Source organism: Bubalus kerabau, chromosome 10 (assembly GCF_029407905.1).
Source record: "Bubalus kerabau isolate K-KA32 ecotype Philippines breed swamp buffalo chromosome 10, PCC_UOA_SB_1v2, whole genome shotgun sequence".
In the NCBI taxonomy this organism is placed as follows: Eukaryota; Metazoa; Chordata; class Mammalia; order Artiodactyla; family Bovidae; genus Bubalus; species Bubalus kerabau.
The window spans coordinates 12,273,010-12,299,718 of NC_073633.1; the positions used below are offsets into that span (position 1 = coordinate 12,273,010).

The 26,709-nt window shown below is 45.5% G+C and overlaps 1 protein-coding gene across 1 annotated transcript; it reads left to right on the forward strand.

Annotated features, from left to right (window-relative positions):
- Nucleotides 1-6,122: 6,122 nt before the first annotated feature.
- On the forward strand, nucleotides 6,123-24,901 carry F2R (coagulation factor II thrombin receptor). The gene is made up of 2 exons (XM_055536612.1): nucleotides 6,123-6,393; nucleotides 21,616-24,901. The coding sequence occupies exons 1-2, from the start codon at nucleotides 6,306-6,308 to the stop codon at nucleotides 22,809-22,811; spliced, it is 1,284 nt and encodes a 427-aa protein (XP_055392587.1). The 5' UTR covers nucleotides 6,123-6,305; the 3' UTR covers nucleotides 22,812-24,901.
- Nucleotides 24,902-26,709: the final 1,808 nt, after the last annotated feature.

The following is a 26,709-nucleotide window of genomic DNA, read 5'->3' on the forward strand; positions in this document are numbered from 1 at the left end:
ATAAAATAGCTCATACAGATTCCCTAGGTTGCCTCACTGTCGTTTCCTTAGCGTGTACAATCTCTTAGCTAAAATACATTGGAGGGTGTGATGGTTAATTTTGTGTCAACTTGTCCTGGCAAAAAGATGCCCAGATAGCTAGTAGGATATTATTTCTGACTATTATCTGTAAGGGTATTTCCAAAGTAGATAAGCACTTGAATCTGCAGACTGAGTAAAGATCATACTTTCTGTGGGACTTCCTTGGTGGTCCAGTGGTTAAGACTCCACATTCCCAATGAATGCAGAGAACCCAAGTTTGATTCCTAGTTGGGGGACTAGATCCCACATGCCATAACTAAGACTCTGCAAAGCCAAATAAATAAAGATCACCCTCACAAGTGTGGACAAGCATCATCCAATCTGTTAAGAGCCCAAAAGGAACAAAAAGGTGCAGGAGGAGGAAATTCTCATTTTTTTTTTTTCCCTCTTTGTCTTCTTGAGCTGAAACATCTGTCTTCTGCCCTGGACACCAGAGCTCCTGGTTCTCGAGCCTTCAGACTCTGAGACTTAACGCCAGCAGCCTCCCAGTTCTCAGGCTGGGAACTACTCCATCACTGCCCCTGGTTCTCAGACCTTTGGACTCATTGAATTATACCACTGCTTTCCTGGTTACCAGCTTACAGACTTCAGATCACTGTGGGACTTCTTGGTTTCCATAACCATATGAGCCAGTTCCAATAAGAAATCTCCTGTTGCATATTTATCTCTATATATCCTATTGATTTTGTTTCTCCAGAGAATCCTCACTAATTCAGAAGGGAAATGAACAGATATGAGAAGTGAAAGATACTGAGTTCACCTTATATAACTTGGAACAAGTTTCTGTTGTTTCTTTTGAATAGATACTGAATTTGACCTTTTCCTAGCACCCCCAACCACTAGGATAGGCTACCATTCTGTCCATGGTGTAATTAGTGGAAACGCCTTGTTGACCCACTAGAAATGATTAACTTTACTTCTAAACCCAAAATACGAATGGAGGTTTGTGTCAACAAAAGGCGGAAATAGGATTCCTTGATTGCAGATCGACTATTTGCTTAAAAAACAAATGTAGAGATATCTGCACAACACCTGGAGAATCGAATATCTAATTTGAAGACAATTTGATCTTATACCATAGAAGCCTGGATATCATCACCATTAGCTTCCAAAAGGAAATAACTAAGGCAAGTTCTTGGGATATAGTGTTGTCCTTAGAGGGCTTCAGACAGAGGAGGGGTAAGTGGAATAGCTGAAGCAGGTAGGTCATCTAATGGGTTTAAATAAAACTGCTTTCATGGGATCTTGGGCTTAAAACTTTCACCATTTGTATAACACGTTTGTTTTAAACACACTGCTGAGTCACTTCAGTCGTGTCCGACTCTGTGCGACCCCATAGACGGCAGCCCACCAGGCTCCCCTGTCCCTGGGATTCTCCAGGCAAGAACACTGGAGTGGGTTGCCATTTCCTTCTCCAATGCATGAAAGTGAAAAGTGAAAGTGAAGTCGCTCAGTCGTGTCCGGCCCTCAGCAACCCCATGGACTGCAGCCCACCAGGCTCCTCCGTCCATGGGATTCTCCAGGCAAGAGCACTGGAGTGGGGTACCATTGCCTTCTCCTTTAAACACACTATTAAATACCAAAAACACTATGAGAGGATAGCTAGTGACTCATTTTAGTGCCAGACAAGTTCAAAGAAAATGAAACTGGGAACCACTATAAAGTGGTTGTGAGTGACGTGTGTAATGCTACAATGAGGAGATTTCATTTCTGGGGAATATTAACATGTTGGGTAGCCACCTCTGGTTAGGTTAATTTGATGCTCCGGGGAAGCTGCATGTATTTGCTCTAAAACTGGCAACAAAAGTATTTTGGTATGGGTAACAGGGAACAGATGAAGTAGAGAGATTGATACGTTTTGCAAGAAGCTCTAAAGAACACCCAAATACATGAATTTTTGTAGAGAAAACAGCATATCACCAACAGACCATAATACAAAATTGGAATTTAATCAAAACTTCTAATCACTTACAGATTGAAGAAGATAAAATGAAGTTGACAAAATATTTGTACCTGAGATGCATATGTTTATACATATTTATACCTGAGATGCATATCAAAACTTACAAAATGCAGGGAGAAGTGAAAATTAAGCTAAACAGTTCAAAAAGTTAGGAGAATTAAGAGTAAATCCAAAGGAAGTCGAAAGAGGGAAATTTTTAAAACCTGTGTGAAAATTAAGGACACAAAAAATAAACAATAAAAGCAACAAAACAAGATGGGCATTTTAAAAAAAACTGGTTATTTCCATTAAAGGGGAAAAAAGCAAAAATACATTATATAAGGAATGAAAGTGAGGTCAAAACTATAGATAAAATAGATGGCTTTAGAAGAATAAAATGTGGTATATAACATAAGAAAATGCTATAGGTTTAAAAAATTAAATATACATGTATCATATAGGTAAATTTCAAAAAAATGCAAACTGCAAAAATATTCTTAAAATATGTTACTCTGTGTAAATATTTAAAACATACAGAGCTATACTAAAAAAAAAACTGAGGGGCAACACAACTATACTAAAAGAGCAATAACGTGGATGAGAAAGTTACTCTTCTGAGCAGAGAAAAAGAATGTGATCAGAAAAGTGTAGAGAAAAAATCTTAAACAATACTGTATATGTAAATGCCATGGGTATTAGGTTCTGTAGTTTTCTATGCTTGAAACATCGTATCATTTCAAGAAAGTAATACAAAAGCTATTCTGAATCCTATTCTTTTTCTCTCTCAAAGCAGTTGTTTTCAAGTATGTCTCCAGCAGCGTCAGCATCACCTGGGATCTGGTTAAAAATGCAAATTTTCAGTCCATTTCCCAGACCCACTGAATCTAGAAATGGAACTTAACAATGGGCGGAAGGGGGGAGGTTAACAAGCCTCCCAGGTGATTCTGGTCCAGGTGATTGAGATCCCTGTCTTAGAATGTGCCTTGCAGGCATGCTTAGCTGCTTCAGCTGTGTCTGACTCTGCAACCCCATGGACTGTAGCCCACCAGGCTCCTCTGTCCATGGGATTCTCCATGTAAGAATACTAGAGTGGGTTGCCGTGCCCTCCTTCAGGGGATCTTCCTGTCTTAGACTGCTGTTACTGAAAGCTTCGGTCTGAAACCTCTCAGATACTACCCATCACCTGAGGGTCCTTGTAAAAACGTAGAATCTGATTTCATAGGCCTTGGATGGGGTCCAGGAGCCTGCACTTGTGTGTGCTATAAGTCAAAACCACTGTTTCTGAAGGCAAGTTTTTGAAGGCAAGTTCAATTTTTGGTGGCTGCTCAATTAGCAATCCACAATCTTTAGAAAATACTCAAGGGAGGAGGAAATAACCTCATTCTGTTCCACTCTTCTTTGCTCGGTGTATTTCAGTCCCACCCTAAAGAACTTAAGCATTTCATTATTTCCAAAGCTCTTTTTTTGTCACTAGAGGTACATTCTGTTCTAATGTGCTAAGTCATTTCAGCCGTGTCTGACTGTGTGACCCTACAAACTATAGCCTACCAGGCTCTGTTCTAATAACTAAGGGGAAAAAAAAAGAGAGAGAAAAAGTTATTTTAAACTTCACAGTTTTAGAAAATGGTTAAAAACATTTTCCACCAATGAAACAGATAAAATTTCAAAGTGTACTCAGAGTGTTATTTCATTTTCAAAGCTATACATACATACATGGGCTTCCCCTGTGGCTCAGCAGATAAAGAATCAGCTTGCAGTGCAGAAGACCTGGGTTCGATCCCTGGGTTGGGAAGATCCCCTGGAGAAGGGAAAGGCTACCCACTCCAGTATTCTGGTCTGGAGAATTCCATGGACTGTATAGTCCATGCGGTCACAAAGAGTTGGACAAGACTGAGCAGACTTTCACTTTCACATACATATATACTTGTATGTAATTACAGTTTCTTGAGTAATGGACAGAAACTTTGAACAGTGGTCATCATGCAGATGTGGTTCTTAGAAGAGAAGGCTGAAGATACTTTTACTTTTCATTTTATATCCTTGAACTGTTATATTTGGCTGCACATATTAATTTTATATTTAACACTGTATTTCATTGATTCTGGGGGCTTCCCTGGTGGCTCCGTCAGTAAAGAATCCTCCTGCAATGCAGGAGACTCGGGTGCAATCCCTGGGTCAGGAAGATCTCCTGAAGACAGAAATGACAACCCACACCAGTATGCTTGCCTGGGAAATCCCGTAGACAGAGGAGCCTGATGGGTTACCTACCGTCCATGGGATTGCAAGGGTTGGGCTTTGCGACTAAACCACCACCATTGATTCTGAGATGTTCTTTCTTCGTGTTTAAACAGTCTTGAAATTGAGGTGTTTCTTACAAGCAAAGGTATGTGACAGTTTAACTGGCAGCATGTTTTTTTTTTTTTTTTTTTTTTGCTTGTGGTACTTAAAATGACTTTTTAAAACCAATGGCATCTTAGGGAGGGATGCTGAAAAATAGTATGTCAATAGAGTGGCTGCTGCTAAGTCGCTTCAGTCGTGTCCGACTCTGTGCGACCCCATAGACGGCAGCCCACTAGGCTCCTCTGTCCCTGGGATTCTCCAGGCAAGAATACTGGAGTGGGTTGCCATTTCCTTCTCCAATGCATGAAAGTGAAAAGTGAAAGTGAAGTCGCTCAGTCGTGCCCGACTCTTAGCGACCCCATGGACTGCAGCCTACCAGTCTCCTCCTTCCATGGGATTCTCCAGGCAAGAGTACTGGAGTGGGGTGCCATTGCCTTCTCCCGATAGAGTGGAAAAGTATGTAATTTTTATGGTTTACATCTACTCTTGGATATATTTTCCTCGGAGAACTGAATAAGCATTTTTAATAGCATTATTTAGTTAGGTTATTCAGTAATTTACTGAGCAACGTCTGTGTACAACAGGGCGCTGTGCGCTGAGAACGATGAGGGGAAACAAGGAAGATGGTCTTGGCGGGTTTAGGCTTCAGGGCTCTCCTCGAGGAATCGCTTTTTAAAAAGCTTAGAAACCCGACAAGTGAGTCTCAACAGCAGTTTATCAGCCCCAGGGTGCAGCACACATCCCCACATCTGGGAGGAGAAGGGGCTGCGGGCAACCTGGCCCAGAAAGGGCCCTTTGAGGGGACCGGTTTCCCGTTGCGGTCCGAAAGACGCGCTCAGCAGATACGCTCTCCAAACGAAATCGTTGGCCCGCTCCTGCCCGCGGGGCTTCGTCCTCCAGGGGGCCCCGGCCAGAGGCTCGAGGGTCTCCGCCCTGCGCCTTGAATTTGGCCAAACTCTATCAAACCCGGGAAAGTGTGAGCGGCCTCAAGAGTCACCCGGGCGCTTCGGCTCCCGGGCGGCCCTTCCTCCCGAGGCGCGGGGAAAGCCCAGCCCGCCCGCCTCCGGGCACCGCGGCGCAGGTGGAGCCGGCGCGCGCCTCCGCTGAGCTCGGGCTAGAGCCAAGAGCTGCAGCCGCGCCGAGCGCGAGGGCGGAGAAGCGGCTCCTGGGACCGGATGATTCTATACCCACTCGCAGCCCGCGTGTCAAAGAACTAAGTGCCCGACCTATGAAATATCTAAGGAGCGAAGTCAAGGCAAGCGAGTAAGAAGCGTCAAAAATTCTGTTCAAAGCGAAGAGCTTCTTCTCATCCGCGGGCCACCCTGTATCTACAGTATAAACTTTCAAATCCACTAACCCCGAGTTACAAAAGCACAAGTCGCTTTAACACTTGTGGCCAAGCTCCCATGTTTCCCAAAGCGGCGCAGCGCACGGCCTGAGTCGGGCCCGGGGAGGGACGGGCTGGTGGGGGCCGCGCGACCCGAGGTTCTCCGCTCAAATCCGTGCTCCCCGGGTGAGCGGCTGATAGCTCGCGAGCCCACGTCGACGGGCCAAGGAAACGACTTCTCACTCGGGTTCCCCCGCGGGGCGGGCGGCCCAAAGCGCGAGGAGGGGCGGCTAGATGGCCGAGCCCCGGCTGGCCCGGCGACAGCGGAGGGGGCGGCGGCCGCGCCGAGGCGCACACTGGCCGCCGGGGGGCGCCCTTCCAGGCCCGGCGCTCGCAAGCCCCGCCCCCGCCCGCGCCCGCGCCCCCGGGGACCTTTTCCCCGACCGGCGCCGCCAGACGCGCCGAACCGCCTCATCCTGCCCAGAGGCGAGCGGTCTGTCTGCCCGCGCGGCCGCCCTCTAGACTCCCCGCGTGCTGCCCGAGCGTCCGGGCGGCGGGCCAGCCTCCCCGAGCCGCGCCGCCCCGGCCCCGCCGAGCGCGCGGAGCCCCGGGACAATGGGGCCGCGGTGGCTGCTGCTCTGGGCCGCGGGGCTCGGTCTGTGCAGCCCCCTGGTGTCGGCCCGCACCCGAGGCCCCAGACCAGGTGAGCATGGGCCCCGAACTCCCCTCCCGTCCGGTCCTGCAGCCCCGGGCCTCCGCGGGACCCCGGGGGTGCCCCCTGACCGCCCCTTCTCTGGGAGCCCGCTGCGGGCTCGGCCCGGACCTCTCTGCACCGACTTCTGGAGCATGCAGGGTGTGGGAGGTGGACGAGGAGGGCTCGGGCTGTCTCGGGGAAGCCGAGGGACCTCGTTGCATTTGTTGTCACTGCGGGGCCTGTTTCTCCCAGGACCACCCCGAAAAGAAAGGGGTTTCACGTTGCTCCACCAATAGCCGGTCCGGGTTTTTGTTTGGTTTTCTTTTTTCCCCAAGAGGTGGTGGAGAACCGCTCCCGCTGAAGTTTTGTTTTGTTCAAACGGCTTTTCTTGCACATTTTGAAGGCGAGGAAAGGGGTGTAGAGAAAAGCTTGGTCCCGTGGCCCGTTCAGTGGAGAATCAGGACCTGCCGCCCCGCCGGGCACAGACAGGCCTTGTATGGTGGTCGTGGTGCGGGATACCGAGTGATAGCTAGATCGCCACGAGGCGGTGGTCGCCGGGCTTTGTTTGCTTGTTTCCTAGGACCCAGTCTTCCAAGCGAGTTGAGGCAACAATCCAGCTCCTCACAAACGGCTCCCTCAGCCCCTGTGGGATGAAACCATTTCAGTTTCTGATCTGCTGGGAGACGGAGGTTTCTCACCTAGAATACATGTATTACTGTGCGCTGCGTGTATTTTAAAGTATCTGGCTGCCTGAGCAAATAAATGCATTTTCCAACTTCTCCCCCTTAAAAAAAAAAAAAAAAAAAAGGGCAGAAAAGTTGTTGCCTGGAAAGAGCCTAGATAGAAAGGGATGGGGGAAATGCTGTTATTTCTTTATAGCGATACAACTTTGTAAGCTTCCTGACCGCTTCTTTTATTCCGAGTAGTAACAAATGCTAGCTGTTTTCCTTATCTGTGAAACACTGTGTATTCTGTATTGTTTTCACAACTTGGAAGGAATACAGGCAGTTGGAGATGGAGAGGTGACAGAAACACACAGAAACTGGTTTCTCTGCTCTCCATCTTTGCTCAGGGTGAGTTTGGAGGTGTGCTTTTGAGAACACTGAGAGGCCCACACAAGATCCCAAAAGTTTTGCAGCAGCTTCGCACATTATCTCTTGCAATGTTTGGGAAAGCAGAGAACTCCTGAAAAATTGTGTATGGTGACATTGATGTCAGATATCACTTTATAGATTTATTCTGGGATGTGCTCTTAACACAAATTTTTGTTTGAGATTTGGATGGTGAGGTGTTTATACAGATGCTGCGTCCATTGTGTCACCTTTCTTCGCAGTGGGTTCCCTAGGAAGGTTTTTGGCCTCTTGTAAGGGAGTGGAGTTCAGACTGCTGTTCCCCACGCTTGTTACACACATCAACCTGAATGGTGCATGCTAAGACGCTGCTATAGATAGAGCTGAATAACATTGGCCAAATCATCTGCCCCGGATTCTGGGACCACTTTATGAGGGAGAGAAGAAAAGAGGATGAGAAAGAAAAGGCACTCTTGTTAAGTGTTGTATTGTGTGTTTAACCCTGGGCCCAGAGGTGTTTTCACTACACATTGTCTCATTTCACCCCCTCACATGTTTATCCCTTTTTGCCAACTCTGAAACTAAGTCTCAGAGACTGTGTACCTAAATTCCAAAAGGAGGAGGGGATCCTGGATGCAAGAAATAGGTGGGACCTTGTCTTTGGAGAGTTTTAAGCCCCATAAAATCAACCAAAAATAGGTCTGCTTTTTATGATCACTGTGCACCTGCAATTCTAAACAATGTGTGTCTTAACCACCTGTATCTGATGGAAGGAGTCAAGAGACCCCAGTCATTGGAAACCCTTCCAGGACAAGCCTTGCCCACCAGTTTGAGCTTTCTCAAAGCACTCTCAGACTTGTCCCCACTCGTTTTGGCTTTTCCTGCAAAGTGGCTTTTCCACTTTGTGGGTCTGTCATCCCCCAGCAAAGATTATAAACTTCCGTTTATCCCTTTGGCATCTAGAACAGATGTTCACTCAGCAGATACTTGAGAAATTCCTGAGTTCATTAACCAGTTTACATTCCTTTGTCCAAGCAGTATAAGTGAGACTCTCTCATCAAAGCGTGTCAGTGTCCTAGACATGATGTCCGTCGATTCTGTAAAGGTCTGGAGAGTAAAAGGTGCCAGAAGCGCTGATGGTGACTGTGGCAAAGGGGGTCAGATAGGAGATTCCATGTACTGCCTTCCTGCCCACAAAGTCAAGCTCAGTTCCTTAGTATAGACGAAGGTGCCTGTTCCCGTGCAGGGTGGGTCCCCAGCCTCCCTTATTACTGAGCCTCCCCTATTACATAATCTATTACGTTACCTGTACTTCACCCAGCCCCAGCCCTGTAGTTCCACCTCCCGGGAGCTGTGCTTTCTCTGGCTCTGTCCCGAGGCCATTCCTCTGGCCAGAATGCCCTTCCCACACCCTAATTGTTCACATTTAATTAAAAACAGCTACTTTATGTCAAGAACCTACTACAGCCAACACCCTGCCTAGACACATTACAGACACTATTTTACTTATCCCTGTATCCACCGTTTGAGTAGATGGCATCCCCATTCTACAGGTAAAAACTGAGGCCCCCAAATGGTTAAGTCACAAGTGCAGTTACAAGTGAAACAGATTTGACCACAGGCCTTTTCCGCCAAGTGCAGGCTTTCTCTACTGTCCACTATGAAGAGGAAGCCATCCAGAGCCCCCAGCCCCTCTGACAGCAGAGAAATAATCCTGCAGTCCTTCCCGGGATCCCGGAAGGCAGAGTCTGTGCCCCTCTGGCTGGGGAGCCCAGGTCTAGCACACAGAGGTGCTTAGTAAGCGTAGATGCATCGATTGTGGTCCCCTGCCTTTACTCTCTGAAGCAGATGATAAGGCAGTCTGTGCCTAGACCTCCGTCATGAACGTGCAGGTTAATTGGCCGTTACTGAGAGGCTGTCATTTTCCGCCCAACAAACGACACGAAACGAGACGGTGAAGCTGCTTGTAGTCAAGCAGAAACCTCTGAAAGTCAAATTTCTTATGAATCAGCAAGTCGTTTTCTACCCCAGCATCTCAATCACTTAGAACTTCCTCCTTCCCGTCCTTTTTGAAAGGTTGTTGTTGAATCACGCGAATACACCGGGATTCTTGGCCCCCGGAGGAGAAGAATTCAATCCGGGGCCAGAGACGAGGCTTGATCGCTCAGAGCTTTTGTGTAATAAAGTTTTATTAAAGTATAAAGGAGATAGAGAAAGCTTCTGACATAGGCATCAGAAGGGGGCAGAAAGAGTACCCCCCTGCTAGTCTTCAGCTGGATGTTATATAGTCACTAGTAGTCTGTTAATGAAAGAAAGGAATGTCCTATAATTCAGAATAGCACCAAATGGTTTATCCTGGGCCATAAAATAATTAACTTGAATCTTAAAGAAGGGCAGACCACCATACAAATAGTTTCATTTACATAGATTAGGGGAACAATATCTGAGTATAACATACTGGTTTGTCAAGTAGGTTTTGGGCCCAGAGGCAGAACCGACTTGGAGACCAAGTTTGGGGTAAAGGCGTAGTACATTAGCATGGCTTAAGACAAACATTTCCATAAGAAAAAGGCATTGGTTATCTCTAGGCTCAAGAATAGCTAACTTCAGGCGAAACCAGGTGTCATTATGGCAACACAGTATTTTAAGAGAAACTTCTCTTTAAATTTGTATAGAGAAGGAAAAAAATATTGCTGGTTTGTTTCCTCCTGCTGCTTAAGAGAGATAAAAATGTCTGACACTTGCAGGCTATTTCCTCTATTTGGAGACCCCTCTCTCCTTGGGGACCCCTAGATTTCCTATAAACCTGTCTAGGAAATGACTCTCTCATTTTTCCTATTCATTCGCTCCTTAGTGACCGGGGCACTGTGTTTACAGGATACGTCCTGCGGTTGGCCCACACTTCCTTCGTGTGAGGACAGGTACTGGGGCGTTCTGGCCCCCCATCAGGAATCCTCTCACGTCATCTCTGATGGTTGCCCTTCCAGCCCTGCCTCCTCCTTTTCAGTTCAGCGTGTCTCTGCCCTGCCTTTTTTCTAGCTCAGCATTTCTCTACCTTTTATGTCTAAACAGACGAGCATGCTGTCAGCCCTGACTCGCAGCTCCTCATCAGCTCTGAGTCTGCTCCTTTGCCAGCCTGCTTCCGGCCGTCGTTTCCCTGTGCCCTTGCTGCCCCTTCTCTCCTCTCTTGGGCAGCTCACTCCTGTCCTGTCACCGCAGCAGACGGACTCAGCTGAGCCTGAGTTGGAGTTCCGCTGAGACCCTGGAGTCCCCAGGACCCTGCGCTTCTCTCGTCTCCCTCTCTCATTCTGGACACACATCCTTCTTTTCCCTTGAAACTCACCCTTCCTCCCTTCTTTCTTTCTCTTCCTCCTTCCCCCTCTCCCTCCTTCCTTCCTTCTTGTCTTCCTCTGCTTCCAAAATTGAGGTCAGTATTGTTCAACACAGGGAATGTAGCCAATATTTTGTAATAACTTTAAATGGAAAGTAACCTTTCAAAACTGTATAAAAAGATTACCTTGAAATGAGTGAAAAGAATTTTTAAATAATTGCATTAAACAATATAAGATTGTTCGATTGAGCATATGACACAGAAATGCAGTCTTTCTTTGACACACACAGTGCGGAGGAGGGGCACAGAGTGAAGATATATTAGAGTTAGGGACTGACACTGCAGGACCGTTGGAACCCACCGGAAGAAATGAAGAGGACCAAACTGGGGGATAACATTAATATCAAAATTAACTCTATAGATATAAAAATAATTAAACACAATTGAGGTAGAATCTACATAGCATAAAATTAACCATTTTTAAGTTTACAGTTAGTGGCCTTTAGCCCATTTACAGTGTGGTACACCTACCGCCTCTATCTAGTTCCAAAAGAAACCAGGTCACCGTCACACGCTCAGCCCCATCCCCTGCCTCCAGCTCTTGGCAGCACTGATTTGCTCTGGGTTCACCACTTCTGCATATTTCAGCACATGAGTGCAATCATATCATGTGCAGCCTTTTGTGTCTGGGGAACTGCATCGCCTTTACTGTGGGATACTCACAGAACCCCAGAAGGATCATCAGGAACCCCAGCCTGGGTTTACTTTTGACTAGGATGACAGTATCCAGGACTCACAGTTTCGACATTGAGAATTTTCTGTTTGTTTCCCTACTTTGTGGTTTATTTCATTCTGCCATTCACCTCCTCATGCTTATGCCCAAAACTGTCAGAATACACAGTTCTCTGTCTAGACTGAGCTTCCCCCAGACAGCCTCTCCCACATGGACCTTGGGATGTGTGTGTGCTTAGTCGCTCAGTCGTGTCCAACTCTTTATGATCCCACGGACCATGGCCCGCCAGCTCCGCTGTCCATGAGGATTCTCCAGGCAAGAAAACTGGAGTGGGTTGCCATTTCCTTCTCCAGGAGAACTTCCCAATCCAGGGATCGAACCCAGGTCCTTCTCATTGCAGGCAGATTCTTTACTGGCTGAGCCACCAGGGAAGCCCTTACCTTGGGATGGTGCTTGGAAAAACCCATGAAATGATGCCTCCTTTTTCTCCATCCCAAGGCATCCAATGATGTTTTGCCACTTACCAGGCCATTACAGACCTTTATTTGCTTTCAAAAGAGCCTGCTTTTGGAAATAACAGGAATAATCTGAAATTTGCACTTCAAAACAAATTTATTGAACTTCAGGAAAGGATCTAATCTCATCTATTTACACTTCAAGTCTGTGGTGGATTAAAAGTCAGGTGTTATGTATTATAAAGGAGCATTTTCCAGTGTTTTCTTTTTTGCTGACCAGCAGTAAGGACTCTAAGGAATATGCTTTACATGATGACACGGTTGCTGCCTGTATGTTCAGTAAATGCCCGGGGACAGTCATGGTGTACAGTAACAAAAGTTTTCCCAACCAGTACTTACCTTTACCACGTGCTATGCGTTCATTTTCTACGTGATTTTAAAAGCTTGTTATAGTCCTGTGCATTGATTTCATAAGCAGCGTCAGGTCCCTACCATCATCTCAACGCTGGCGCAGCAGGCCAGTTCTGTCAGCAGAACTGAAGCTTCTGTGGCGTTACGAGAAGAGTTCCACTTTCCAGGAAGTGCTGTTTATGACCGTTTCTATCATCTCTAGAACGTAGCTTCTTTGAGTTCGTGTTTACAAGCTGCGGTAGGACTTGGGTGGGGTTGGGGGTGGGGGCGTGGAAACGTTTTGGTTCTGGGGAAATCGGTGAGGTAAACATCCTTTACTGTAAATTAGTTTTCCTGTCAGCTCAGCGTCTTGTAGAGAGCGGTATCCCCACGCCTGTCCCTCTGGGTGGAGAACGCGCCTGGAGGAATGGGGAGAGCCAGGATCAGAGTCCTTCCCAGAGACCCTGCTAGTCTTCTGACCCCACGAGTTGAGTCGGGCCCTGGCCTTCGGGAGGGGCCCCCACACACGTTTTAGCGCCTGCAGTGGTGTTGGGTACTCTGGTGTTTACATTTTCTGGTTGGCCTTGCTTCCTGTAACCCCTACGCCCCTGGCTTCCCCCGGGTTTGCTTTGGGATGCTCCCAGCCTGCTCCAGAGGGTGGGAGGGGCAGGCGGCACCACAGGCAGGGGCCGTCTCATCTTCAGTCTGCAGTCAGGGCTTATCTTATTCTCTGATTCTTGTCCTCAGCAGAGATTTTTGTTCATTTACTTGCTCACTTGCTTCTGCCTCATCTGAAACAGTATTCTAAACATCTCTTTCTCTGTTTTGTCCTTGACCAACTCTTACTATATCCGTCCTGTCTGTGAGGGCTGGGTTGTTGGCACGTGGTTGGTGTGTCGCCAGGGTCAGCCGGACTTGTGATTCCCAAGCAGCAGCTGTGCCCATTATCAGCCAAACTCACACACTCACATGGCCGTGTCCCACCTGCTATATATAGTCCAAAGGGTGGGCAGATTGTTTGGTGAAATGCTAGAGAAGAAAAGCGTACTCTTTCAGGAGCAGGTCCTGAATTCACAGCTTCTTTGAAGAGACAGGGTAAGTGGTGTTCAAAGAGCAGGAGCTTCAGAACCAGGCAGATGTGGCTCAGTCCCCGGCTGCCCCACTTTCTATCTGTGGGGCGTTGGATCAGTCACTTAGCCTCTCTGCACATCCATGTTGTCTGTAAAATAGGCGCTGTCATGCTTATCTCATAAAAATACTGGGATTACATGAGGTAGGTAAGTAAAATATCGAGCACAAAGTAACTGCTCAACAAATGTCTTCTTCATACCCGCACCCTCCATATTCCAGAAGTGCCTTGCAAGGGCTGGTGTAGCATGAATTCTCTCAGTGTAAAGCTGTGTTCACACAAACATTCAAGCAGCTTTTCCCTTTCAAAACTAAGACAAAACAGAAACGAAAGCAAAAACTGTTGTCTTTAGTTTTTGGTGGCTAGTAAATGTGCATAAAATGTTTTTCTTCTTTTATTTCTCACTTTTCATTATGGAAATTTTCAAAGATACCTAATGTGGGCAGTACAATTACCCCCTATATACTTTATTTGTATCCTTACTTTCCTTCTCTCCAAATGGACAATTTTAAAGCAAATCCCAGACACACGGTATCTTTTCATGTGTAAATATATCACTATATATTCTTAGAGATAAGAACTCTTTTCTTCATGTTACCACAGTGATGTTATAACACCTAAGAAGACTGAACAACAGTTTCTTAATATTGTGAACTATTCGAATGGTCAGTGTTCACATTTCGCTGATTGTCTCATAAATGCTTTTTCGGTTGGTTTATTTGAATTGGGATCAAATGAGTTCCGCTGTTGCATTAGGTTGACGTATCCTTAAGTCTCTTTTAATCTATAATGGTTTTCCCTCCTCTTTTTTCAGGGCTCTGTGTCAGAGAAACTGGGTCATCCCTCTTCTAGACTTTCCTGTTACATACTGGGTCTATCCAGAAGGGCTGTTCAACATGCCCTTCTCTCCTGTGCATTTTCTGTAATGTGGTCCATTTGGAGGCTTAGCCTGATTTATTTGGTTTTTCTCCAAGACTGCCTGACTTAGTGGTGTTGTGTACACACCTGTTACATCACCTGTTTGTTTGTTTTTAATTTGTTTGGCTCTACCAGTCTTAGTTGTAGCATATGGAATCTAGTGCCTTGTCCAGAGATTGTACCCAGGTCCCCTGCGCTGAGAGCACAGATCCTAGCCCCTGGACCACCAGGGAAGTCCTGTCTCTCTTTTTGAGAATTTAAGGTTGCGCAGTGGACTCAGGTGTGGTCAGGTGACCCAGTTATCAGAGTTCCTATCACTTATCCTTACACCTCAACGTTTTTTTTTTTAAGAGACTAATGATCATTGGACTAAATCTTATTTCATTAAGCACTTCATGATGCATTTCTAAATCTCATTGTTTCTGTGTTTATAAGCTGGGATTATTTTATAAAGTAGACGTTTCCTTCATTGACTATTTGGCTTCCCCAAAATATTTTCAATATAGAAAAGGCAAGATAAATGCTGAATCTGGCCTTTATCTACCAATTTTCATACTGGGTCCCCTCGTTTCCTCCAAAAGTGACCCAAAAAGGTTTTATTTTCCTTGAAGTATAATTATGAACTCGTCAGTTCAGTCACTCAGTCGTGTCTGACTCTTTGTGACCCCGTGGTCTGCAGCATGCCAGGCCTCCCCGTCCATCACCAACTCCCAGAGCTTACTCAAACCCATGTCCATTGAGTCGGTGATGCCATCCAACCATCTCATCTTCTGTTGTCCCCTTCTCCCCCCACCCTCAGTCTTTCCCAGCATCAGGGTCTTTTCCAGTGAGTCAGCTCTTCGCATGAGGTGGCCAAAGTATTGGAGTTTCAGCTTCAGCATCAGTCCTTCCAATGAATATTCAGGACTGATTTCCTTTAGTATCCACTGGTTGGATCTCCTTTCTGAAGAGTCTTCTCCAACACCACAGTTCAAAAGCATCAATTCTTCGGTGCTCAACTTTCTTTATAGTCCAACTCTCACATCCATACCTGACTACTAGAAAAACCATAACTTTGACTAGATGGACCTTTGTTGGCAAAGTAATGTCTCTGCTTTTTAATACGCTGTCTAGTTTGGTCATAACTTTTTTCCAAGGAGCAAGCATCTTTTAATTTCATGGCTGCAGTCACCATCTGCAGTGATTTTGGAGCCCCCAAAAATAAAGTCTGTCACTCTTTCCACTGTTTCTCCATCTATTTGCCATGAAGTGATGGGACCAGATGCCATGATCTTAGTTTTCTGAATGTTGAGCTTTAAGCCAACTTTTTGACTCTCCTCTTTCACTTTCAAGAGGCTCTTTAGTTCTTCTTCTCTTTCTGCCATAAGGGTGGTGTCATCTGCATATCTGAGATTATTGATATTTCTCCTGGCAATCTTGATTCCAGTTTCTGCTTCATCGAGTCCAGCATTTCTCATGATGTACTCTGCATATAAGTTAAATAAGTAGGATGACAATATACAGCCTTGACGTACACCTTTTCCTATTTGGAACCAGTCTGTTGTTCCATGTCCAGTTCTAACTGTTGCTTCCTGACCCGCAGATAGGTTTCTCAAGAGGCAGGTCAGGTGGTCTAGTATTCCCATCTCTTTCAGAATTTTCCACAGTTTCTTGTGATCCACACAGTCAAAGGCTTTGGCATAATCAATAAAACAGAAGTAGACGTTTTTCTGGAACTCTTTTGCTTTTTCGATGATCCAACAGATGTTGGCAATTTGATCAGTGGTTCCTCTGCCTTTTCTAATAGATCTTAACAAATATGGCGTTTCTCCCACATTTCCATGCATTTCTGCCATTATTCTCTTAATGATCTTTGGCCACTGGGAAGGGCCCTTGGACTGACTTCAGAGTCTTTCTGACCTGACCCTAATGTTCTTTGAAGACATTCAAGGCTCGTCTTGTGCACTTCCTCCCCCAGATCTGGCACCAGCAGTTTCTTTAAGGAGCACTTCTTTTCATGATGTGTGGTTCCATCTGAGACCGTGGAGTATCCCACTCATGTTGTTTTCTGCTTGGAGTTAGTATGTTTCCATCATTCTTCCATCACCCCCTTCTTGATTGCTCTTTAGCCTGTAGTGTTAAGCCACTGGTGGGGAAGTGCAGGGGACAGCTGTCCTTCTCTCTGAATGTAGGCAAGGTCCTGGGATTTCTGGTTTCTTAACTCACCAAGGGTGAGCCCTCTAGGCCAGAGCTCTGAGTCAGGACTGAAGCTGGCATATTCTGGGAGGCTGACATGGTATAAGTCCCAGGATCATGAGGGACCTTGAGAGAACATCTGGGCACCACTCTGCTTCTAGGCCAGATCTCGTCAAAGTCAGAAAAAGTGCTGTGCCTGACTTACAATTTCTAAAAGTCTCCAGAGTTAGAGAGTCCACATTCAAACTCATTAGCAATAGTCTATGTTCAACAATCAAAATTACTCTAGAGCCATTTCAGGAAACCTGAATTAAGTGAAACTTTTGCAACAAATATGAGGATCAATTTTAGGACCTGTCCTAGGTTTTTTTTTTGGTTTTTTTTTTTTTAAGCCATAACTTACCAATAAAAACACAGATGGTTACAGGAGTTTTCGATCCGCTGACAGGCACTTTCTCCTTGACCTAGGACTAAAGTAAAAGCAAGATTCCCAAACTCAAATTTCAGCCCAAGGGCCACAAGCTAGTTGGATTATCTAGTCACCTGGAATTGATTTTATTCTCTCTTTGATGCTGGTATACAGTTAAATAAACAAAATTTGCTGACATCCTGTAATCCCATAAAGGCCAAAATATCAAAACCTGTGGTGGCAAGAAAAGGTGACGCCTTAGGCAATGATATCTAATCACGGGATTATGCATTCTTCCTGGGCTCCAGCCTATAAAAATGTCATGTTCGAGTGGGTATAAAGTTTCTATCATAAACACCATACTGCCCAAGAAGGCCAAGCCAGAGAAGAAATTTTTGAAAACAAATACTGATTCCCAAAGTGTTGGGTTGGCCATAAAGTTCATCTGGGTTTTTCCGTAAGCTACAACAGAAAAAGCTGAACGAATTTTTGGCCAACCAAGACTAGCTACAGCGCAAAGCCTAATGACAGTTTTATGTTCAGGCCAAGTGACAGCATCTAAGAGTTGAGTTGTGAGTGTTGGTAGTTTTCCAGGGTGTCACTCCTCTGGGTCACGGCCTGATGCTCGTGTAGCTTGCACACGGGCATGCATGTGCTTGTCTCCCCTCTATACGTGACATGAGAGTCCTCAATCTGGCGAAGCCCCCAGAGGACTTTCTGCAGCAGAAAGTCATGTTATTTTAAGGTTCCTGTGGGTCAGCATTTTTAAGGACACATATCTTTGTGGTCCTAAAGTGCCAGAACTCATTCATTTCTTTTCTTCCGCCTCCCACACATTCATGACTTCGAGGGTAGCCTCACTTCCCTCCCACGGGGCCCGTTGAACCAGGGTCTGGATCCCACGTGACCCAATCAATACACACAGAGTGAATTAGATGCATCACAAGAGGAGGGAAGTGATCCTTGAGGGAAAGGTTGTGAATTTGAAATTTGATTTACGGCTCTGAATGCTGGGGCTCTGTACCTTACAGCCTCTCCATGTCCCTCATCACACTGAAAAACTAAACACGGTTATATGTTGAGGGAGGGAAGAGGAACACAGATTCCATCTTAATTTCTTTGCTTTTTTAATTTTTTGCTCTCAAAACAATTGAGAGCAAGAAACAAACTACATTGAAGTGATGGGGAAGGATAATAATTTCTCACACTGGTCAATTTTTGAAGTTTACAAAGTGAACATATATCCTCATTTCATGTGTGATGCTCCAAGCTGCCAGATTTGTAGGCCAGACAGGTATTGGATCTTCCCGTTTCAGTGATCCTGAGACTGAGTTCAGAGGAGTTAAGTGACTCCTGGTAGAGGCAGCTGTTGTTTGTTGTTCAGACTCTTTGGCAACCCCACGGACTGTAGCCCTCCAGGCTCCTCTGTCCATAGGATTTCCCAGGCAAGAATACTGGAGTTGGTTGCTGTTTCCTACTCCAGGGGATCTTTCTGACTCCGGTATCGAACCTGCATCTTCTGTATTGCAGGTGAATTCTTTACCGCTGAGCCATCGGGCAGAGCCAGCTTTAGAATGCAAATCTATAATTAAAAGCCAATTTAAGGACCACACCTCCTACCTGTGGGCCAGGGTACTAGAGAGACTTGGAGATTAAATAGGAACTATTTCCCACCCTTGGGGAACAACCTCGATATCTATGTACACTCAGGCTCATCACTGCAGATTTTTGTTCTTCCCATGGGACAGATCGAGACTTTATCCTCAGGGGACCCGTTCGTGCTCTTGCTGCGGTCATCTGACCTCAAGCTTTCGGTACCAGGCCCTGCTCTACTGTGGATCAGTTGGTGCCACTCTAGGTTTGCTCTTCATTTTGGAAATAGATGCCAATTTATTGTGTTTTATTTTGTGATTCTAGAAGTTCCGTTGGTTGGTTTCATTGCTATTTTCTATTTCTTCATTCATTTCAATGAAATCTTTCTCTTCCCTCATTAAGCATCGTTGCAGCACTCTGTTTAAAATCCTTATCTGCTAGTTGTAACATCTGAGTCATCTTGGGATTGGTTTCCATTGACTGTCCTTTTCTCTTGAGACTGGGTCACACTTTCCTGATTCTCTTTATAGCAAATGATTTTTAAACTGTATACTGAACATTATCCTACTGTAAACACTCAAGATTTTGTCTTATTTCTCTAAAGAGTATTGCTGTTTTTGCTTTAGCAGGCAGTTAATTTGGTTGAACTCAAACTGCAAATGTTTCCTCTTGAGCAAAAAAGCTCAAACAGCACTTCCATTCTTTTAAGTCTAGCAAAGCAGCTTCACATCTCCCCTGCTGCTGCTGCTAAGTCGCTTTGGTCATGTCCGACTCTCTGCGACCCCAGAGACGGCAGCCCACCAGGCTTCCCCATCCCTGGGGTTCTCCAGGCAAGAACACTGGAGTGGGTACATCTCCCCTGAGTGTGCCCCAAACCTGGGGCAGAATTTACACTGGACTCTGCGGCTCTCCATGCCTCTCCGACTTGCTCTTTTCTGGGATTCTTTCCTCTGTTTCCAGTGGCTGTGGCTGCCCTGAACGCTGTCTTCCAGTTCTTCGGGCCACAGAGACTATGAGGTTTCTATCTGAGTTTCAGCCATCTGTCACGGCACTGACTTTGGCCTCCTCTCAAGCTAAAAGCCACTGAAAGCCAGAAACCCACCGGTTGCCATCTTTTCTTTCAAGACCCATCCCTCCCCTCCCCAACACGACTGTGAACCTACATAACTTCAGGTCATTGATTCGGAGGAGGAAAGGAATCCAGAGTCTGTAATTTTTGTCTAGGGGATAGTTGGGTCTGGTAAGGACCTTCCAGAAGCAGCACTATCTCTTTTACTGCATCATGCTTTTCTGTTTAAGTTTTTGTTTGCAGGAGCATTCCACTACTGAAAAATAAAACTGAAAGCTGGAAAATTCACTGCACTTATCTCGTTTCCAGCCAGTTCTCATTCCCTCACTTGTGAGTGACATGTGTGTCCAGCCTTTGTGGTAATCACCCCCAGGGACAGAAGCCTCATCCTTTTCCCCCTGGGGTTTCTGTCCCCACTCTTCAGCTCCCCAAAGCCCAGCAGAAGCTCTCTGTCCAAGTCTCCTCCGTGACAGAATGACAGTGCAGCTCCCGGGAAGCAAACGCTGGTGGAGTTCTAGCAGCTGAATGCTGCATTTCTGTGATGAACATTTCCACTGGAGGTTTTTGGTGCAGGAGGGTGATAAAGGAAGGATGTTTGCAGCAGAGCCTTTATGGTGATTTCTAGTTGACACTCAAAAGAGCCTGGCTGGCCTGGCATCTGCCTGGATGCGTGTGGCATTTTGGAACTGAGCTGAGGGAGGCACTGACCTAGAACTGGTGCTGCTCCGCTGACCCACTGAGGAGGGAGACAGGGAAGATGACTCAAGTGGTAGGTGCCTTGCGGTTTCATTAGACGGTAACCTGAGGGACTGTGGCTTGGACCCAAAGATGATGAGAGATTAGGGACATTCTACTGTGTAAACAAGCCAAAGCTAGTAAAGGAGAGCTTCTATCATCCGGATAACTGTCATGGAAATTGGGTCCCCTCAGTCTTGCTCAAGGAGAAGGCAATGGCACCCCACTCCAGTACTCTTGCCTGGAGAATGCCATGGACGGAGGAGCCTGGTGGGCTGCAGTCCATGGGGTCGCTAAGAGGCGGACACAACTGAGCGACTTCACTTTCACTTTTCACTTTCATGCACTGGAGAAGGAAATGGCAACCCACTCCAGTGTTCTTGCCTGGAGAATCCCAGGGATGGGAGATCCTGATGGGCTGCCGTCTATGGGGTCTCCCAGAGTTGGACACGACTGAAGCGACCTAGCAGCAGCAGTCTTGTTCAAAGTCACCTCTAGCTCCATAAGCTTTAAGATGTTCCCTCAACTTTCTGTGTTGATTTTTCCATGAGAGAGAATGGATTTCAAGGGGTAGCCACAAACCAAATGGAGGGAAAAAATGTATACCTGCAGGCCTATGGAGGAAAGAGAAGTCATGCAGCCTGGGGTAATTTGTTTATATAGACAGTGGCTCACATAGAAAAGAAGTCACAGCTTTTTTCTTTCACATCAGCCTGTACTCAGCCTGTCCTGATATCTGCAGCAGAGATCTCTGAAAGTCTGTGGTTCACCTCATCTCTCTGAAGAGCAGAGCTTGAAAACCATTTGCTTGTGCCAGAACAAAATGTGATACACTATCTTGAGTTAGCTAATGCCCTGATGAAGTCTGGGCTTCCCTGGTGGCTCAGTGGTAATGAATCCACCTGCCAGTGCAAGGAGACTCAGGTTCGATCCCTGGGTCCAGAAGATCCCCTAGAGAAGGAAATGGCAACCCACTCCATTATACTTGCCTGGGAAATCCCCAGGGACAGAGGAGCCTGGCGGGCTACAGCCCGTGGGGTCGCACAGAGTCAGATGCAATGGAGCACACACAGAGAGACACACACACAGTCTGTCATCCATTGAGTGTCACCTGCTCTTTTACCACCAACTCTCCCAGGAAGAAAACAAAAAGCAAAAGTCACGTGTACTCTCTCCTTGTCTCTTTTGCCTTTTTAATTCATTTAAAATTTTTTTACTTTTCAGGGACAGACCCAACAAACGGTACTGTGGGTCCCCGGTCTTTCTTTCTCAGGAATTCCAATGAGGGATATGAACTAATCCCACTGCCAGAGGACGAGGACCCGAGTGAAGGTGAATTCACAGAAGGCAGATTAAGCTCAGGCAACAGAAGCAGCCCTCCTCAGAAGTCACCCCCTGCGTTTATCTCCAAAGCCGCCTCAGGATATCTGACCGGCGCCTGGCTGACTGTCTTTATCCCCTCGGTCTACACGGGCGTGTTCCTCGTCAGCCTTCCTCTGAACATCATGGCCGTCGTGGTGTTCGTCTTGAAGATGAAGGTCAAGAAGCCGGCCGTGGTGTACATGCTGCACCTGGCCGCGGCAGACGTGCTCTTCGTGTGTGTGCTTCCGTTCAAGATCAGCTACTACTTCTCCGGAAGCGACTGGAGGTTCGGGTCTGCCATGTGCCGCTTCGTCACGGCGGCCTTCTACGGGAACATGTACGCCTCCATCATGCTCATGACGGCTATCAGCGTCGACCGCTTCCTGGCCGTGGTGTACCCCATCCAGTCCCTCTCCTGGCGGACCCTGGGCCGCGCTTCCTTCATCTGCCTGGCCATCTGGGCCATGGCCATCGCGGGGGTGGCGCCCCTGCTCCTGCAGGAGCAGGCCACCCAGGTGCCGGGGCTCAACATCACCGCCTGCCACGACGTGCTCAACCAGACGCTGCTGGAAGGCTACTACTCGTACTACTTCTCCACCTTCTCCGCCGTCTTCTTCTTCGTGCCGCTGACCCTTTCCACCGTCTGTTACGTGTCCATCATCCGATGCCTTAGCTCTTCCACGGTTGCCAACCAGAACAAGAAGTCCCGGGCTTTGCTCCTGTCCGCGGCTGTCTTCTGCATCTTCATCCTTTGCTTTGGACCCACAAACATCCTTCTGCTTCTCCACTACGCGTTCCTTTCCCCTGATCCCATGACAGAGGCCGCCTACTTTGCCTACCTCCTGTGTGTGTGCGTCAGCAGCATAAGCTGTTGCATCGACCCCTTGATATACTACTATGCTTCCTCGGAGTGCCAGAGGCACCTCTCCGCTATCTTACACTGCAAAGAAAGTTCAGATCCCAGCAGCTGTAACAGCAGCGGTCAGCTGATGCCAAGTAAAATGGACACCTGCTCTAGTAACCTGAGCAGCAGCCTATACAAAAAGCTCCTAACTTAGGAAAAGGGACTGACAGTGAGTTAAAAAGAAAATGTTAAAAAAGCAAATCACCTGAGGATTCAACTTCATCCCTGACTAAAGTGTTTCCTTTACCATCCAAAACAACAAACTTGTGATTTATGTGGCTCCCTAGGAGAGCGTGTATATTTGTTAGTTACAGACAAAAGTAACAGGAATAGAAAACATTATTCCAAGAGAGTATTGCCAGAGTTACCACAAGAACTAAGCGTCTCTGTTTTCATATATTTACATGCTGATTATAGATATATGTGTGTATGTGTGAATTTATACACATGGATTACATCATTTGCAGTACAGTATAGAATAGGCACTTGGAAACCCTCTCTTTTTTCACCAGAGACTATGGAAATAAACTCTGATTTTCTGATTTAACATGCCAAGTTTAGGTTGGAGTTTAACTCGGAACATCTGAAGAAGCCCATGAGTAGTGAGGGATTCTACACTTTGGACTCGCACAGCTTTTGCAAATAAATGTATTTTTAAATTGTTCAACAGCAATGTTTAAATTGTTGGGGGATGGGACTTAGTACTAGCTGTGTGTACAGAAAGTTCTTTTGTTTTTCTTGTTAAATATATCAATGTTTGAATTCTTCAAATTATTAAAGCGGATGAAAACAGATGATGTGGGTAGCATTTTTGCTGCTTTACACGCCACGTGTGTAAACTGAGAATGAGCAGAAGTCCCACCAGTGACCTGAGGCTGGCTTTCAAAGCGACTTGCCCCCCTCCCCCAGATGAAAGACTCCAGGCAGTAGATACAAGACAGAGCCACGTGTTTGGTATCCTCTGCTGGGATGCCCCCAAGGATTGGCCATGCGCTTATCATGTTTATTAGAAGTTGGAGTAGGATGTGCCATCCCAAGATATAATGAACGTAGAAGACTTCTCTGCCTATTTTAAGAGTGGAGAAAGAAGGCATGTCTGCTTGCAGCAGTTAGGCTTCAAGGGTCACTGTCAGCTGGAACCAGCCACAGACAAGCATGGACAGTCATCATGTGCTCTAGGCACGCATGGGTGCTGGGCAGACAGAGTTGAGTCAGTCTGAAACCTACTCTGGAGAATAACAAAGTGAACCAACATATGGTGTGGACAAGAAGTGTATCAATATGTAAAGAAGTGCTTTTAGCCAGATGCCACCAGGAAGTGCCACATAATCGAGCCTGGCGGGTGAAGAACTTTGAACATTTGGGTTACTGCTTCCTGTGATTATAACTTGAGATGAAAACATCATATATTACAGGAAGCATGTTTTTAAAAATAAGTCCTTCAGTAACAGAATATGAAATGTTTTATTACAGTGTTATTCAAGCAAGATAATTATAAATTCTGTATATAATATAATCATCAGTCTGTGTATCAACATGAAAGCAAAGTTATACATAAAAGATTGAAAAAATAAAATATCAACTAAGGAGAAAAAGTAAGTCCTTCAGTCTGACTTAATTGGACACTATTTACCAATGTTTGTTCAGTACATACTCAAATCAGATTTTTTAAAAAGCATTAATTATGTCAGATTAGAAATGGCAGAAGAAATGGAATTGACTTTGAAATCTAGGAAAATATTTTCCATTTTTTCCATTCACTTTTATTAAGAGTTAATGAAATGACTTTAAAAGCATTTTTAACCCTATGATGAGTATCAAGTACAGAATATCCTCATGTATTTAGCAAAATAATTAAAAATAATATTGATATATATCTTTTTTCCTTATGAAAAAATGTTGGCATTTTAAACAAACAGAAAGCTGTAAGACAAGTGCTTACCAATTTAAAAGAGCAAACTGTTTCCAAATGCCATTGAATAATTTACATAAAAGTATGTATTGTAAGTAAAAGTTAACATTGTTTTTATTAATTTAGTTACTATATTCATTTTATCTAATTTAGTGAAGATATACTGTCACTGTTTATTCATTGTTTATATTGAAATACTGACTTAAAATCTGACTTAATAAGACCCATTACTGTATTATCAGTATGTACTTATAAAATATTACATCACTGTTTTTATGTTCTTTTTTTTAAATGTATATAACCTCTATTAATAAACCTGAAGGTTTGCTTGATATCTGTTTGGAATAAAATTTTATTGTGTCTTTAGAGCCTGGCAGGAAGGCCAGTCTAAGGATTTAGCTGTTGTTTGTTGTTTAGTCAGGAAGTCACCTCGGATTCTTTGTGACCCCGAGGACTGTGGCCCACCAGACTCCACTGTCCATCAAACCCGTGTCTCGTGCATTGGCAGGCAGATTCTTTACCACTCAGCCACCAGGGAAGCCATTAATGAAGAGACGATTTACAGAGGTGTGGGCCAGGGTTAAGGGGCTTCCCAGATGACACTAGTGATAAAGAACCTGCCTGCCAGTGCAGGAGACAGACGTGGGCTCAACCCCTAGGTTGGGAAAATCCCCTGGAGGAGGGCATGGTAACCCACTCCAGTGTTCTTGCCTGGAGAAGTCCATGGACAGAAGAGCCTGGGGGGCTACAGTCCATAGAGTCACACAGAGGCAGACACCACTGAAGCGACTTGGCACGCACGCACAGCCAGGGTTAAGGGAACCAAGAGCTGGTGAAGAGCCCCAGGGACTAGCCGTTAAGGAAAGCTATTACACCCCTGGCCCAAAGCAGGTTGGGGCGGGGAGGCGGAAACACATACTCTCCTCATACCTTGATGTCTGTTGGCACCTCCCATTGCTCCTGATTTTAACCTGCACCCCAAGGTCAAGGGAACCTGGGTGATACAGCCCATAAAGGTGAGTTTCTTGGGGCACAGAGAATGGAACTGGAAGGGAAAAAGAAAAGTACAATTTCTACCAAAAGCTTTGGTAGTTAATTACAAAACTTTCTGTGTCTTTTTTTTTTTTTTTTTTTTAAGCCCTTCTTAGGAAAATTTAAGGTTATATCATTGAGAATATGTTCGGATTCCTGGGTTATGAGCATTGTGGATAGTCTGCAGTTCTTTCCTAGTGAAGAAAGAAACCAATGTCAGAGGTTGAAACTTAAGGAAGAGTTGCTCTTGAGTGACACTCCTTTGCTGTTCAACACTCCCTGGGGCAGAGGGAGGAGGAGGAATTAAAAGCAAAATTATAAGTACCTATGAGAGCTGAAAGTGAACCCCAAATTCTGATAATGTATTTCTAAATGCATAGTCAACAGAAAAGTTATTTCAATTAAGAAGAATTATTCCGCACACGGCACTTTAAAGTTAACACATGAACTTAAGTTCCTGAGGCCTGGAGTCTGCATAATATTTCAGGAATGGATCTACTGAATGAAGTCAGCTCAGGTCACGGTCGCCAGAAAATGCGATCTGTCCTCAAACCAGAGAATGACCTTTAAGCCCTTCCATTGTCATTTTTAAAAATATGCTTGAAACCAAAAACATTTGAATTTTCTTAACCCAAAAAAGTATGTTTTTTCCACCAAGTCAAAAATAGGATTTTAAAGGAAGTGGAATACTTGACTGTTAAATATATACAAGGAAAATTTGAGGTTACAGTTCTTAATTTAAGAAATGAAGAGAAATGTCAGTATGTCCTTCAGGAAGTCTTAAGCTACGGAGCAAAATGGAAAAACTGAAGTAATGTTTTTGAGGAAGTTTTATCCCTGAGGCCTGGGCCTTTCCACTGGTAGCTTCTCACCTAGGTGCCATCATGAACTTAACTGGGAAAATAGTAATGAATAGTAATTTCCTGGCAGAATTGGCATAGCTGTGTGTCAAAACTGCTAGAATAAATGTGCATGGAGAATTAATTAACCACAGGATGCACTGAGTGTGATTTATGAAGGACTTGCAGTTCAGGAAGCTGTGACCTGAGCAGAGAGGAGAAATGCTCTAATTCTGTGATTCTCAGTCCCTGAGACCCTTTCAGAATAT